Source organism: Pituophis catenifer, unplaced genomic scaffold (assembly GCF_029215685.1).
Source record: "Pituophis catenifer annectens isolate HBS135680 unplaced genomic scaffold, rPitCat1.0.hap2 SCAF_4, whole genome shotgun sequence".
Classification (NCBI taxonomy): domain Eukaryota; kingdom Metazoa; phylum Chordata; class Lepidosauria; order Squamata; family Colubridae; genus Pituophis; species Pituophis catenifer.
Window position 1 is genome coordinate 33,006,653 of NW_027256884.1, and position 15,577 is coordinate 33,022,229.

Here is a 15,577-nt window from a genome sequence, read left to right on the forward strand (position 1 = left end):
AAGCCAGACTACTTACACTACTTGCTTATGAATGAGTGTATAAACTGCATCCCACCAGGCTCTTTGTCTTTCAGTACAAAGTTGCTTGCATATTGGCAGTGGCAGGAATCGAGGCTGATGTACAGTGTACTTAGTATTAAACTTCTCTTGTAATTGCAAGTTACTGGTAAATATTACCCCAAGTAGAAACACCTGTTCATAAAACACACGTTAAATTGTATTAAAAATACAGTACATGCTCATAATATTTCAGTAAACTCAATGTAGAAAACATTTTCTTACTTCAAGATCCAGCATACAGATGGATTCAGGAGCATTGGTTTCAAGTCTTGATGTCTCCTGGGGCAAATGGAAAAGCTGCTTTAGCCATTTACGAATGGCTGGCACAGCTGGTGCAGAATTCCACTGCAGAGCAAGCCACGTGATGTGCTGGAGACTACCTTCATGTGCTCTAATGGCACCTATGAAAGAAAAATTGACTTCTGAAGATATATGGCACAACATAAGAATGCAGGTATGAAACTAGTGTTTTTTTAAATTTAAAATACTTTGAATTCCAGTTTAATTAACTGTACCTTATATATGTAGTATACAGTAAAAAATTAAGCATTCAAATCAAATATCCTACCAATATCATATCTAGCTAGTTCTATACATTCTGGAGCCTGTACAACAACATTTTTGATACTGTCTGTGCCGAGAAATGAGTTCTCTTTAGAGGAAGCATCCCCAGGGAGCAACTGGATTCGAAGAGTACTTGCTGGAGCCGGGCCCAAAAAGTACTTGCTGGAGCCAGCCAGGAGCAAGCGGGAACAGGAGGGTGGAGCATGCTAAATCTATATAGCCAGCTCCATTGGTATTTGGATGGAAGACAGAGCTTCTGCCATTTGCAAAGGTTACATATATTAATGCTGTACACAGCGGTACGGGGCAGACACCTTTTAAGTTGGTACATGGGGTGGACTTCATCCCTATTCCCGAGTTCCCTCAGGAGGCTTCCTCACTAGGCAACCTGATGGAGTGGATGGATAACCTGAGGGGAGTTTGAGGGAATGTCAACCAGGCATTGATAAAAGCAGCTCAGACCCCAAAACTCCAGGCGGATAAGAAAAGGTCACTACAAAAGCCATTCTGCGTAGGGGAAAAGGTGTACCTCTCCACAAAGTACCTTAGACAAAAGCTGTCTTGCAGAAAGCTGGGTCCGAATTACCTGGGACCATTCCCCATAGTCAGAATAATCAATCCCGTGATTGTGCAATTAAAACTCCCACCCCTACTGGGGAAGGTCCATCTGGTCTTCCATAGTGGCCTGCTGAAGCCAGTGGTGGCGTCAAGTAGGAGACCCTCAGCCCCACACTCGCCCAGACCCATAATGGTGGATGGGGATACCCCCATCCAAGTATTAGATTCTTGGGTGCATAGGGGGGCCCTGCAGTACTTAGTCCATTGGAAAGAGTATCCCATGGCTAAGGAGCCGAGACATACAGGGGGAAAAACTGATCAACAAGTTTCATAAGGAAAATCCCTTGAAGCCCAGGCAAGACACCTGGGTTGGGCTACGGGGCTGCTAATATGTACATGTGCTTGCTCTCTTCCAGATACATTTCCCTTGGTAGAGGGGGCTGCCTGTCAACGTCCCAGACAGCGTGCCGTTCAAAGTTGCCACAACACGCCATTTCGGAGTTGCCACACATGTGCAGGGGGAGGGGGATGCACGGGGCCACAGATGGGTGTCGGGTGATAGGACCCACGCTGGGAGAGGAGCCAGGAAGCCAAGCCAGCTGCGGTCAGTTCAGAAGCCATCCAGGCCTGAAGACTACTTGCTGCAGCCAGCCAGGGAGCAACCGGGCTCGAAGAGTGCTTGCTGGAGCCAGGCCCAAAAAGTACTTGCTGGAGCCAGCCGGGAGCAACTAGGAACAGGAGGGTGGAGCGTACTGTGTCCATATAGCCAGCTGGCTAGCAGAAGCCAGTAATGCTGGCTAGAAACCATTTTACTTGTATTGTTCACCACATGCCAAGCTGAGACTCCAGTAAAGAGACCCATTCTGCTCAGTGTGGCCTCTTCTTTTGCTGGCTTGGTTTGGAACCATGACACTGTACCTTATGAATGTAGTATACAGTAAAAATTAAGCATTCAAATCAAATATCTTACCAATATCATATCTAGCTAGTTCTACGCATTCTGGAGCCTGTACACCAACATTTTTTATATCGTCTGTGCCGAGAAATGAGTTCTCTTTAGAGGAAGCATCCCCAAAGAGGGCATAAAATAAAGCAGAGTGTCCACTCTCATTTGCAAATGACTCAACAACCTCTGTTAAAAAATCCTGTTTGCCATAGCTTAAGTTTAAGAGCATATAGCCTGAAAAATAAAGAGACAGTGATTAATTACAAGAATAGATTCTACTACACCAAAAACTAATTAGAACTCTGTAACTTGAATTCAGAGAATTTAGTTTTAAAATTAAAATACGCTTAACATTAATAAGGAATAGAAGTCTAAAAATATCTCAAATAGGAATGTGATCTATTCTCACTGAAGGAATAAGACTATTCTCAAGGTAGATTTTTATCACTTTCTAAACCAATGAAATAATTTAATATTTTAAAATTGTGACTGTTACTTAAAATTTCTTCAACTTTCAACAATTGCATATTTTGCCTGATGATGCACTGATTAATTAAACAAAACTGCTATTTTAATTTATATTACCAGACTGGCTCTGTCGGTCACAGGCTAACATTTCCAACTTTTCTTGTTCAGCATGATCTCCTTTTATTAGTTTTGATTTTGGTCTTGGAACCTGTTAGAAAAATTATAGACAAATATAGGGAATTCCTTTGGCAGGAAAATATATGAAAAATATATTTTTCTCCACAAACTTCAGGTATCCTGGACAGTCATAAAACTTTATTATATTATAGGCTGAAAACAGCACTCATTCTGATTTTATGCTATAACCAAGAGATTACTGTATACAGAATTATCTCAATTTCATAACAAAACCCAGCATTTAGCACACTAAGGATTGCTTTTGCACTTGAAGACACTGACATATTTAAAAAATAAATGAAGAGAGACTAAGGAAAGTTTAGGACATAGGGAAAATACAGGAAATATAAACCAAGACAGACCTCCCACCCCAAATAAACTCAGGAAGAAATTCACATAGATCCAAGAAGAGGAAAAATACAGATGAGCTACACTCCTTTGTCTCTCATTCCATTATTCTCCCAATAGCATCCCCATTTAGGTTGAATTATCCTTCCACAACCAGGAGTTTCTTTTGCGATAGTGGTGAATATTTGTAGGTCGAGTGTAGGATGAGAGTGGAGATTGGTTCTCCAAGCTTGGGGGTTGGTTTCTGAATGTTTTGTTACCAGACTAGGTAACATCTTCAGCGGGATTTAGGGGATGTCAGTGTCGGTGTTCTGCTTATAAGGGCTTCATATGGTCAGTAGGTCTTGTGCTGGGAAGGTCACATCAGGTGAGGGTTTGCCAGCAAGGTATAGAAAACTATTTCTGAAAATCTATTTCCCATTCCTTCATCCTAGTCAATCGCTTGGGCACCAGAACAGAGTGTATGCCTCAACCTGGAGAAAATATACAAAGAGGCTATTGGGGGGGCGGAGGGGGGGGAATCTCTTCACATGTCTAATTTTATTTCCAGAGAGGATGTGAATAAGAACATATTTCTTTGATTCCTACTGTTATCAATATTTTTCAAACTGTTGCCTTTCTATTTCTGTGGAAAAGAAATAATGGGCAGAGAAACGGGAATGCCAAAACTCGATTAAAGTTGTTGAAAGATGCCTTTATGTGTACCATTTTATACATACGCAATACATATCAATGTACCAACTTGGAAAATAAAATGTATGCAAAATAAGAACTGATCCAAGCTTTGTCCCCAACATTTCCATAGTATACCCCACATAAACCTGAACAGAGGAACGTTTAAAACAGTTTACCTGAAAAGCGTGAAGATAACACAAAGCTGCCAGTTCAGAAACAGCTCTCCATTGCATCTCACTCTGCTGGGCCATTTTCAGCAGCAGAGTTCCAGCATGCATATAGAAATGTCCTCTCATCTCCAGGAAAGTGACAGAAAGTTCATCACTTCCATCTGCATGTGATTTTACCAAATGAAGTGTATGATCAAAGCTACAAAAAAAAGTAACAAGTAAAAATAGGATTTGGTCACATTACAAAAAATACCGTATTTTTCGGTATATAAGTCGCACTCCCCACCCCCCAAAAGTGGGTGGAAATGTCTGTCTCTCTTATACAGCAAATGTTGCCGAAGTCCCACCCACCCGCCAGCCTCTACCTCCCAGCAATTTGCCTCCTTGCAGCAAATAGTCTGGTCAGCTTCAGCACAGTCTGATTTAGCACAAGCACCTGATTGGCGGTTGGATCTCCCTCCCAGAATATCGCCTACCTGTTCAAGGCTGCGGGGATTGCCACTGCCCATCAGCACCTCCACACGTCCCATTTTCAGACTTCAGGCCCCGTTTTCAGCCTGTTCCAGGTGGTGGGGATTGCCACCACCTATCCCCACCGCCTGGAATGGGCCGCAAATGAGATGTGCGGATGCCAAAAATGGGATGCGCGGAGGTGGTGTTAGGTGGCAATGGGCAGTGGCGATCCCCACAGCCTGGAACAGCTGATAGGCGATATTACAAGAGGCAGATCCAACAGCCAATCAGCTACTCGTGCTAAATCAGGCTGTGCTGAAGCTGACCAGGCTGTTTGCTGTTATGAGGCAAATTGCTGGGAGGCAGTTTTTCCTTGTTTTCTTTTCCAAAAGTTAGGTGCGTCTTATAGTCCAGAGCATCTTATAGTCCGAAAAATACGGTAAGTTGGTTCAACATTGCAAATATGTAGAGCGCTCTCTCTCTCTCTCTCTCTCTCTCTCTCTCTCTCTCTCTCTCTCTCTCTCTCTCTCTCTCTCACACACACACACACACACACACACACACACAAAGAAACATGACAAAGCAATTGATAAAATATCAGACTGGCAAAGGGTCATTATTGAAGAGGCAGAATAGAAACACAATGCTTCTGGATCAAAAGGGACAGAATTTGAAGAGTTCCATATGATATGCAAAGTGAAGTACCTTTCAAGTGATGATCTACTTTCTTCTACATCTCTAGCAGAAAGTTTCATTACTACCAGATTACAGTATGCCAGTAAAAGATCCCTTTGAATCTTTCTCCAACTAATTTTATCTGATTCAGAGTCCTCTATAGATTCCAGATATTCCTATAGGAAATAATTCAAAGAAACAATATTGTAATACTAAACATCAGATTTTCATTACATTTCATTTCATTATGCAAGGAGAGATCTTAGTTCACTCTGAATCAATTCAATAATATTTACATCAAGTAATTAGATATGCAGGTTGTAGAAATTATTTTTTAAAGGGACAGCAAGAAGCTGACTTTTTGAATACAAGCTGTGCCTCATTATTCCATTTAAATGCCTAAGAAACAAAACTAAGGTCTGGGAAGAGTGCTATTCCCAATAAACTCATCTGAAACAAGGAATGCTAATATACTTTATGCATTCCAGATGATTCCTAATATCCGCCTTAATGCCTTAAAGTCAACCACAATGTAGATCATGGAAACAAATTCCACCTTAGGCAGGATAAATAAAATATCCTGGATCCCAAGCACTGCAAGCAGGAAAAAATAGCTACTAGACCCATTCCACAGATGCTTCATAAATCCATTGATATTCAGTTTTAGAGCTGTTTTTTATGTTTTTGCTTCAGGCTGCAGAAATGCAACATTTCTGGCTATAAATTCAACTTTTGTATAATGTTCAAGGGTAGGCAGGCAATGCATGTTTTTCAGATATTTTATATTTCAGCTCCATAAACCTCCTGCCACTGGCCACACTGTTTAGAATGATTGTCAGTTTTAAGTTAAAACATTTTTAGCCTATCAGGCCATTTATGAGCTGAAACAACTTCAACATCTAGGAGTAACCGTAAGGTATCATTACCACAATAACAATCGTAACTATGTAAAACTAAGACTATCTTTATTAGTTTTCTGAAGCAAAAGCAAGAATGCATGCTATAGTATTTCCTATAGAATATTTTTTCAATATCTGTAAGAACACAAGTAAACAAACCTTAAATGTTTGAACAACACAGGAACACCATTCCAAATTTGACCGTAAGGATATTTTCTTCTCTGCTTCCTGGCAATGTGCCACAGCATCGCCAAGCCTGTTATTTGATAGGTATAATTTTACTAATCTGATATTAACATATACATCATCTGGTCTAGTGTACAATTCTGTCTGAATCAAATCAAAAAGTTGGTTCCATCCATTTTCACTTCTACAATCCAAGAGGCTTTCCTGTATCAAAGATTAAAAAGGCAGAATTTAACATTTTTTTAAAAAACATGATCATTTGAAAAATAAATAGTATCATTTTTGAGTTTTTTCTAGAAAATTACAGATAAAATACGTAGTTTTTAATATTAATTACAATATATAAATTATCAAGGAATCCATTGCTGTTGGAAGATGTAATATTATTGCTAGGTAGCACTAGATTTGCTTTTCAAAATTAGTAAAATATCTCCAGACTATGCAAGCGATTTTGATAAACTATTAGGTTATTGCCAGATTTAATTTTGCTTATATCATCATCTAGAACTTCTGACCAAAACTTGTGTTTATCACATTCACTCTACACACAATCATTTGTTGCCTGCTGCAACCTTGCAGCTATCAATGAATATAATGTTATAATCAAAACAAGAATTAAACTTAAACAACATACAATCTGTTGCCTTCCAAAATATTGAGAATGCTTGGAGATCGTATAATGATGTCATGTTACAACCACATATACAAAAAAAAAATTACCTTCAACCGGAAAATTGAAGGACTTCCAGGAAAAAGTTTGGCTGCTCTCTCAACCCAATATTTTGCTCTTCCATCAGTAATATCATTGCTACATAACAGTTCTGCAATCTTCAATACAAGATCTTTCTGTGTTGGATTCAATTCCACTGAACGCTAAAGCCCCAATTAAAATGATGAAATGTGTGTTCAATTAGGTTTTGAAATATACACCAAGATATTAAAGAGACATTAAAAGTATGGGAATATATGTAATTATGTTATTATAAAGGTAGAAAATAAGAATATCGGGCAGTAATTCTTCCCATTCAGTTTTTACATATTAAATATAGCTTTACAAAAGAATTCCAAACAGTGGTATGCTCTTTTCCAGGCCAAGAGTCATGTGTATCTTCAAATGAAATATCAGGAGCTGCATTTAGAAAGAGTAGACTGACTAGGAAAAACCTAAGTTAATTTAATTAAAATTAACTCTGAGACCTGCACTAAATATTTGGGCAATCAATTTACCACTGAAGAGCTACAGGATACAAATTTTCTAGGCTTGAGAAATACTGTATGCTTAACAAATCTTCAATGAAATAAATACTAAAGCTTTATTTATATACTTTTGGAAGCAGCACATTTTACTGGGCATTAGGCATTAGAAAGGTATACTTAATAATTATGTTATCATTAAATGAAATATTCGAAATATACTTTATTATTTAAACATATTTTAACTACTAACAGCAATGTTGAAAAAGCACCAACTCATAATTTCTTACTTTATAACAGCCCACTGCTTTTTCAATATTATTTTCAGCTTCATACAGTTGTCCCAAGAATTTGTGCGCTTTGGGATCTCTTTCTTGGACACTGAGATATATAGATATATACCTTCAGAAAAACATAGCACGTTAACATTGTGGCAATTGATGACTAAATCAGATCAGTCAGACAAATTATACCATTATTTTTGTAATCTCTCTTTAAACTAGAAGTAGCAGCATTGAGTTTTATAGAAGTCTAGTTATCCAAGATCACAGTATATTAAGCAATGTATATCATTAATTTTACATATAGTAAAAAGACAGCACCTTGATAGGGCTACTGCAGAAGATCATTCACCATAAAATAAATAGAAATGTTGGGAACCCTTTTAATTAAAATTAATATCTTAAAAATATAAACAAAGCCTTAATTTAACAGACTGATGGGAGTAAGGGATGTCTGTTAAAGATGGATGTGCATTAGCCAAATGGCTTTTTTAATGCACCAAACACATTCACAGATAAAAACAGAAATTCAAGTGGCAGCCAAAGGGTTATCATGATTGAAGATGGGTGGCAAATAAATTTAATAATAAAATGAATAAATAAATGATACACAAGCATTCAACTGGCATGCCAATGACATGTTACACCCATAAAACCATGTGAAAGATGAGCATCAAATCTAAGAAACTCTGGAGCCAGAATGACCCCTAGCCTTAGAGACCTGGTGACCAGAGACCAGAAATCCTTTAGAAGTAGTGAACCAATCAGTGGCATAGAGAACATTAAGCATTTGACAGATTCAAGATGCAATACTCTCAAGATCCAGACTGTTTCTGTTAAATATGAAGCCTCTTGAATCTAAAGTTCGCTTATGTCTTAAAGCAACTATTTTGAAAAAGAATAATTACCTTTTAGCAAGTTCATACTCCTTTACTTCATGATATAGTTTAGCAAAAAAGAATCCTTTCATGGATTTCTAAGAAGAAACAAGCAATTTCTATTAAAATATTGCTTTTAATGTAAAAAACGGAACATTCATAACTGCACATACTCCTATTGTAAGTATTGTACACATACACATTCTATGATAAGTAATTTAAGTTCACTCCTAAAAGGGCTGCATTCAGATATTTGAGAGAAATTACAAACACATTTACATAATGTTAATTTCTGTTCATTACTATGTCTTTTTAAAATGTTTACATTGATCATATTCACATGGTGCAGTAGGATTGTGTGTTTGTTAGTAGGATTCACTGGGTTAGAGATTTTTTTCTTTTCTTTTACTGTCTTTCACTGTGAGTTATATTGGGTTGGGGGGTGCAAGAAGAGAGTCTCAGCCAATCTCATTATACACGTTGTACTCTGACAATAAAGGTTTGAATGAATGAATGAACCTAAGAGAACACTTATTTAATGTGTAAGATTTATCAAATTCGTACACTTTCTATCTCGCTCAAACTAAATAGACATCATTCAAGCACTAAACAATCTAAACAAATATTCTAGATTACAGATAGGCACTAACAAAGAGTTACAATCTTCTGTATTCTTTTGCTGACATAAAATTGATTGGATTTTACATGTTACAGCCATAAATCCATGTGAAAGATGAGGATCTGCATATTTGGTAGCCCTTATTATTTTGAATGTTTTATTTACAAATCTCTTGTTTACACCATTATAGGCAAGATATATTATGATCTTAGATCAGAGAAGACTCATTTATTCCAAATTTTATTTTCTGTTAATTTTAAAATTCAGAGGTTCTCCAACCATCTTGGGCTGACAGACGTTTAGAATTTTCAGATATGGTTCTGAGCATAAAACAAAATGGCTGTATAGATTGCTGAACCAAATATCCATTAAAAAGGTAAAGGTTCCCCTCACACATATGTGCTAGTCGTTCCCGACTCTAGAGGGTGGTGCTCATCTCTGTTTCAAAGCCGAAGAGCCAGCGCTGTTTGAAGGTGTCTCCATGGTCATGTGGCCAGCATGACTAAACACCAAAGGCGCCCAGAACGCTGTTACCTTCCCACCAAAGGTGGTCCCTATTTTTCTACTTGCATTTTTTATGTGCTTTTGAACTGCTAGGTTGGCAGAAACTGGGACAAGTAACGGGAGCTCGCTCCATTACGCGGCACTAGGGATTTGAACCGCCGACCTTTCGATTGACAAGCTCAGTGTTTTAGCCACTGAGCCACCATGTCCCTTTAAATACCCATTATCCAAAGGTAAATTTATGAGGGTGTTTCAAACTCCTACCTACTCTCTACTTAGTATTTTTCCTTGGAAGCCAGAGGTAGAGGAAGTTAGGAAACAGACACCACAAGCAATATTAGAACTCTTATTTTACTGATATTTTGTAACAAACTCAAAAGCCTGTCATTTTCTCTTTCGCTTCCTCTTATACCAGAAAGTCAAGGCAAGACAATTCTGAGTTTCCTTTTCTCATCTTCCTGTTTATTCAAGCAAGTTCATTTTTTCCTAATGACTGTCATATAATTTCAAGGAAAGCATTAGGTTGCAACCACCTACTGGACACCATGTTATTGTCCAGTAATTACACAACAATATTTTATGCTTAAATATGAACTTATGCTTTGAAGCACGATACCCCATTTTTAAAAAGGTCAATGAAACAATAGGAAGTAGATGGAATAGACAATTCAGTGAACCCAAGGATCACTGAACTTATAGTGAATGCCATATTACCCACCTAGAATCTACTTACAAACATTTTTTAAATGATAACTTTTTGGGGGGAAACTGCCTAATGCAAATCTGAAATGGAGACAAGTATCATCATCTGGAATGGCAGAAGGCGATACACTATTCCAATTCTCTAGTCTAGCTGTTTTCATCACCTGACCTGTCATGGTTAATGTCGATTCCGAGAGAGACCCCCAGAGGTTGGGTCTCAGTACATAAAGTTGGTTGAAAAGCTTTCTTATATTTCTATGTTGTCTTAGTTATGTCTCAAAACAATTTCTAGATACAAATCAAAAATGTCATAACACAAAGATGATTTTTTCCAGGAATTTCATATTGCAAGTAAGACGCGCAGAGGAGGATAATGCAGTCCCTAAGCCACAAAAAAGACAACCACTTTGCAGGACTTTCTCAAGACTAAAACCTCTGTAACCCTACATCCCCCCCAAAGCCATTCTGAAGGGACGGCTACCACATTGGTATCATTGAAGTCCAGACCAATCAACATGATGGCATTCTTCCCTTATACTCCTAGGAAAATCGCCCACCAGGGTCGTTTTAGTCCTTAATTAAAAGCTGAAACTCAAAGAATTAATTCATGAAATTTTGCTTGAACTGCTAATTAGAACTGCAGAAAAAAACTATTGCTACCAAGCTGCCTTCCATTGAGGATTTGTATACTGCACAAGCCAAAAAGAGGGCTGTGAAAATATCTATAGACCCCTCACATCCTGGACATAAATTGTTTCAAATTCTATCCTCAAAATGACGCTATAGGGCACTGCACACCAGAACAACTAGACACAAGGACAGTTTTTTCCCAAATACCATCACTCTGCTAAACAACTAATTCCCACAACAGTCAAACTAGTTACTAAGACTGTATTACTATTATTCTTCTCCTTACTAGTATCTATCTCTTCCCATTTATTAATATAATCATGTTTCTTGTATCTTTCAATTTATATTGTTTTTGTTTCCTAGTATGATTTGATAGCTTATTAATAACCTTGACTATCACTAAATGTTGTATCTTTTTATTCTTGATGAATGTATTTTATTCTCCTTATGTACACTGAGAGCATATACACCAAAGACCAATTCCTTGTGTGTCCAATAAAGAATTCTATTCTATTCTATTCTGGACTGCTGCGCAGCCCGCGTTTTTGTTTTCTATTCGACAGTTCTTTTTATAACAGATACGCGAAGAGCCAACGGAGTTCAAAGCCTAAAAGGACCTGGTGGCTCAGCAGACTGATAGCATTGTGATTAACACCAGCTGTCTGCAATTACTGTAAGTTCGAATCTCACCAGGCTCAAGGTTGACTCAGCCTTCCATCCTTTCTAAGGTAGGTAAACTGAGGACCCAGTTTGTGGGGGCAATAAGCTGACTCTGTATAAATATGCAAAAGTATGAAGGCTATTGCTTAACGCATTGTAAGCCGCCCTGAGTCTCCGGAGAAGGGCGGCATATAAATCAAATTGAAGAAAAAAAAAAAAAAGCCGAGCCATTAAGTCGCAGTCGGCTCCTGTCCCGATGTAAGCCCGAAAAGATGCAGCACCTGGGACGCTCCCGCCCCCATCCGCCTCCCGTGTCGTCTTCCGCAAGAGGCGCAGCGTCCGCTCTTTCGCGCACGTGCGGCAGCGCCTTCGTTAATTGGACAGCTCGAAAACGGCCGCCTTTGAACGTCTTAGGAACGACTGCGGTGGGGGGGAGGAACCTCCGCCCCCACATAACTGCCCTCACTCACCTCCTTCGGCGAAGGGGCCGAGGCCTGCAAGGAGGAAACATAGCGGTCGACTTCCGCCCTGCTGCGTCTCATCATGGTGGCGGCCCGGCAAGCGCCCGGGCCCCAGCGCCCTTCTCGGCAGGCGAGGCCGAGAGAAAGAACCCAACTGAGCCGGAGCTAGACTGAAAGCAATCACCTCTCCCAGAATGGTGACGCCGTCAGACGCGCAAGCTCGCGCAGAACTAAATACCGCTGCTACGTCAGCGGGGGTCGCGACGGAAAGAAGATGGAGAGAGAGCGGAAGTGACCTATAATAGGCGTCGCATTTCATAAAAGAGATTTTTTTAAAAAAAAAAAGACGGTTTGTCTCATTTTCGTGCTGGCTAGGGAATTCTGGGAGTTGAAGTCCACGCGTCTTAAAAGTTGCTGCGATTGACGCTGACATTGGCGCTGAGCCTGTGGGAGGGAGGCTTGCGTTGTTTTGGGAAGCGAAGAGAGAATTAGCGTTTGGAAACGAAACTGGTTGCGAAATCCAGCAAGTGGGAGAAAGCTATTTCGGAACATAAGGCAGCAAGGAAAATATGCTGGGGTTGTTTTTTTTTTTTTTTTAAATCTTCCTACACCCTGGAGAAATTTACTTATCTGGTTGCTAAGAGGCGACACTGGCTTGATAACTCAGAATTATTAAATTACGGAACAGTTAGACATACACATACACATACAGAGGCAAGGAAGGGAACGTAGGTGAAAAAGTAACGCTGCTGCAACTTTCCTACGAATCTTTTATTCATCAGAAAATGGATATTTTGAAGCCCATAAATTTGGCATGGACGATATTTTCTTTTCCACATATACTAGAGTGCAGCAGTCTTCTAACGAAATAATATTTTACGTACTGTAATAAAACCTAGTTTACTTAATTTTACAAGCCCTACTGTATGTGCCTCACTTAACATAAATTAAATGCAAATGTTAAGATGGTTGTAGAATTTATGTGAGGTATTTGCAGAATAATTTTTATTTTAATTCTAGAATTAATGTTCGTTTTCTCACAATATTTCTTCAGTCTTGGGAACTATCAATGGGAGTTTTGTCTTCTTTCTGATAGGGTTCAGCATGAAGGCTTATATTGTCCAAGACCTTGCTACCTTCTTAGCAAAACTTCAGTATTTTGATTAATGATGTGGATAAATAAATGGAATGTATTTGTATTTGCAGATCTGGGTGATACTTATTCAGAGCCATATTCAGATTTATTTATTTATTTATTAGTCCAATTTATATACTGCCCTTCTCCATAGACTCAGGGTGGCTTACAATGCATTATAGCAATAACCTGCATACTTTTTTGTATATACCTGTTTATTAGGGCTTTCGGCTTATAAATTGGCTTATTGCCCTCACAATCAGGGTCCTCAATTTACCTACCTCGAAAGGATGGAAGGCTGAGTCAACCTTGAACCTGGTGGGATTCGAACTTGCACTAATTGCAGCACTTAGCTGCCAGCTGCACCACCGAAGCTCTAGATCACATATAGCAATAGCACTTAGACTTATATACTGGTTCATAGTGCTTTACAGCCCTCTCTAAACTGTTTACAGAGTCAGCATATTGCCCCCAACAATCTGGATCCTTATTTTACTGACCTCAGAAGGATGGAAGGCCGATAAACCAGAGGATTGAATTCCTGGCATTGAGCTGAATTAGCTTGCAATACTGCATTCTAACCACTGCGCCACCACAGCTCATATCAGTTAATCTAGGGATAGGCCATCTGGTCCACTTGGTAGACCATGATATCTCTTTTCCATCAGACCTGAGAAATAACAGTAAAAGATTGTGAAAATAATGTTTAGGAATGTATCTAGCTCCCAGCTACTCTTGCATTGTTCATCACTGGAGAGTTGAAAATTGCAGGATTGCCATGGAGATGGCTGGTAGAATCGACTGATACCAATGGACACCAGTAAACTGGCAGTCTTTGTCATCTTTTTAGCTGTTCTGTCAGGAATGCTTCTACTGAGCTCATTGGGAGGAGGGCACAGGGTTGCTAAACTGTGGCTCTATGCCTGTGAAACATTGCTATTGTCTCTGATATGTACCACAGTTCGTGTAATTGCAGTGATATATTTCAGGCTGCCTTCAGTGATAGTTTCCATCCTCAGCCTTAGGACATGGCCCTCATTTTAGCATCAGTTATGTACTGAAATCATGGCAAAAGTAAAAGTTTAGTTTTGGGAAAAGTAAATACCAAGATATTTCAAATAATGTACTTGTTCAGTATATTGTCATCAAACCATTTATGTTTGTCTTGGCAAACCCCCCTCCCCCCCATTATCTTGGTTTTAGGGTAGATGGGCAGGTGAGATGCCTGATTATAACATTATAAAGTAATCTTGAGGTAAGGGTTTTTTTGTTTTTCCCAATGCTATGCTTTTTGCCTAATTAAAGGTATATTTATGTTTTAATGGAGATAGATACAGTGGGGCAAAAAAGTATTTAGTCAGCCACCAATTGTGCAAGTTCTCCCACTTAAAAAGATGAGAGAGGCCTGTAATTGTCATCATAGGTAGACCTCAACTATGAGAGACAAAATGAGAAAACAAATCCAGACAATCACATTGTAAATTTTATATAGATCAGACACATCTGTTTTCTCATTTTTGAGGCTATCAACCTTCCACACTATCTAGTTTTGTCCACCAAGTTAAAAACTAAAGATATATGAACATGTGCCACATAAAGGCACCTGGATGGTTCCTAAATAATTTCTAAACCAGATAGTGCAAAGTTAAATATTTATTCCCTCTGCTGCAAAAGAATCCTGACTACTCTCAAGCTAAAATTCTTTCCCTGAAGATATCTTCAATGGATATATTTGCAAAATTCCTTTTTTCCTCTTTTTTCTATATAAGTATCTCCATATCAATTATCTTTAAGAGACCTATCTCCATGGGATAGATGTAAATGAACAAGGCAATTGGCCACTATTACAATCAGTTATTTATTGTTGAACTTTGGTGATGCAGCTTAAGTGTGCTGGGCAGTACCTGTCCTTAGGTTTGTCCACCCCGGTATAGGACATTCTGGATTTTACAATTCTCTACAGCAGGATGCTTTAATTATTGTTCACACTATAGAAATTAAAATAGGAGTGAGGTTTATGCTTTAATCTCTTTAAATGCTTGATATTGGATAGATATGTTATTATTTAGCATTAAGATTTTTTTATACTGTAAGATTTTTAAACTTCACGGTTGCAAAATTCAAAATAATTTATTAGTGACAATATATATTGTACTTCGGAATTCAGAATTTTTAAACAAAAACTGCAATCTACCTTTTTTACTTATAGGTAAATCCCTTTGAGTTCAAAATGCTTATTTTAGATAAATGGATTATTATGAGCTAAGTACTATTGAACTCAAAGGATTTTATTTCTGAATACTGAAGATTGCAATATTCATTTAGGTCCTGTCT

At 38.5% G+C, this 15,577-nt stretch overlaps 1 protein-coding gene across 2 annotated transcripts in view; it reads right to left on the minus strand.

Annotated features, from left to right (window-relative positions):
* RGPD4 (RANBP2 like and GRIP domain containing 4) overlaps positions 1–12,318 on the minus strand; it is a 38,921-nt gene extending 26,603 nt beyond the window's left edge. For both annotated transcript variants that reach the window (XM_070943230.1, XM_070943229.1), the window contains exons 1-11: positions 12,118–12,318; positions 8,563–8,630; positions 7,664–7,775; positions 6,900–7,052; positions 6,153–6,383; positions 5,125–5,270; positions 3,973–4,165; positions 2,714–2,804; positions 2,153–2,362; positions 283–461; positions 17–192 (exon numbers count right to left, since the gene is read on the minus strand). In XM_070943230.1, the coding sequence (XP_070799331.1) occupies positions 17–192; positions 283–461; positions 2,153–2,362; positions 2,714–2,804; positions 3,973–4,165; positions 5,125–5,270; positions 6,153–6,383; positions 6,900–7,052; positions 7,664–7,775; positions 8,563–8,630; positions 12,118–12,192 (1,634 nt within the window). In that variant the 5' untranslated portion in view covers positions 12,193–12,318. The remainder of the gene's footprint in view (positions 1–16; positions 193–282; positions 462–2,152; positions 2,363–2,713; positions 2,805–3,972; positions 4,166–5,124; positions 5,271–6,152; positions 6,384–6,899; positions 7,053–7,663; positions 7,776–8,562; positions 8,631–12,117) is intronic.
* Positions 12,319–15,577: the final 3,259 nt, after the last annotated feature.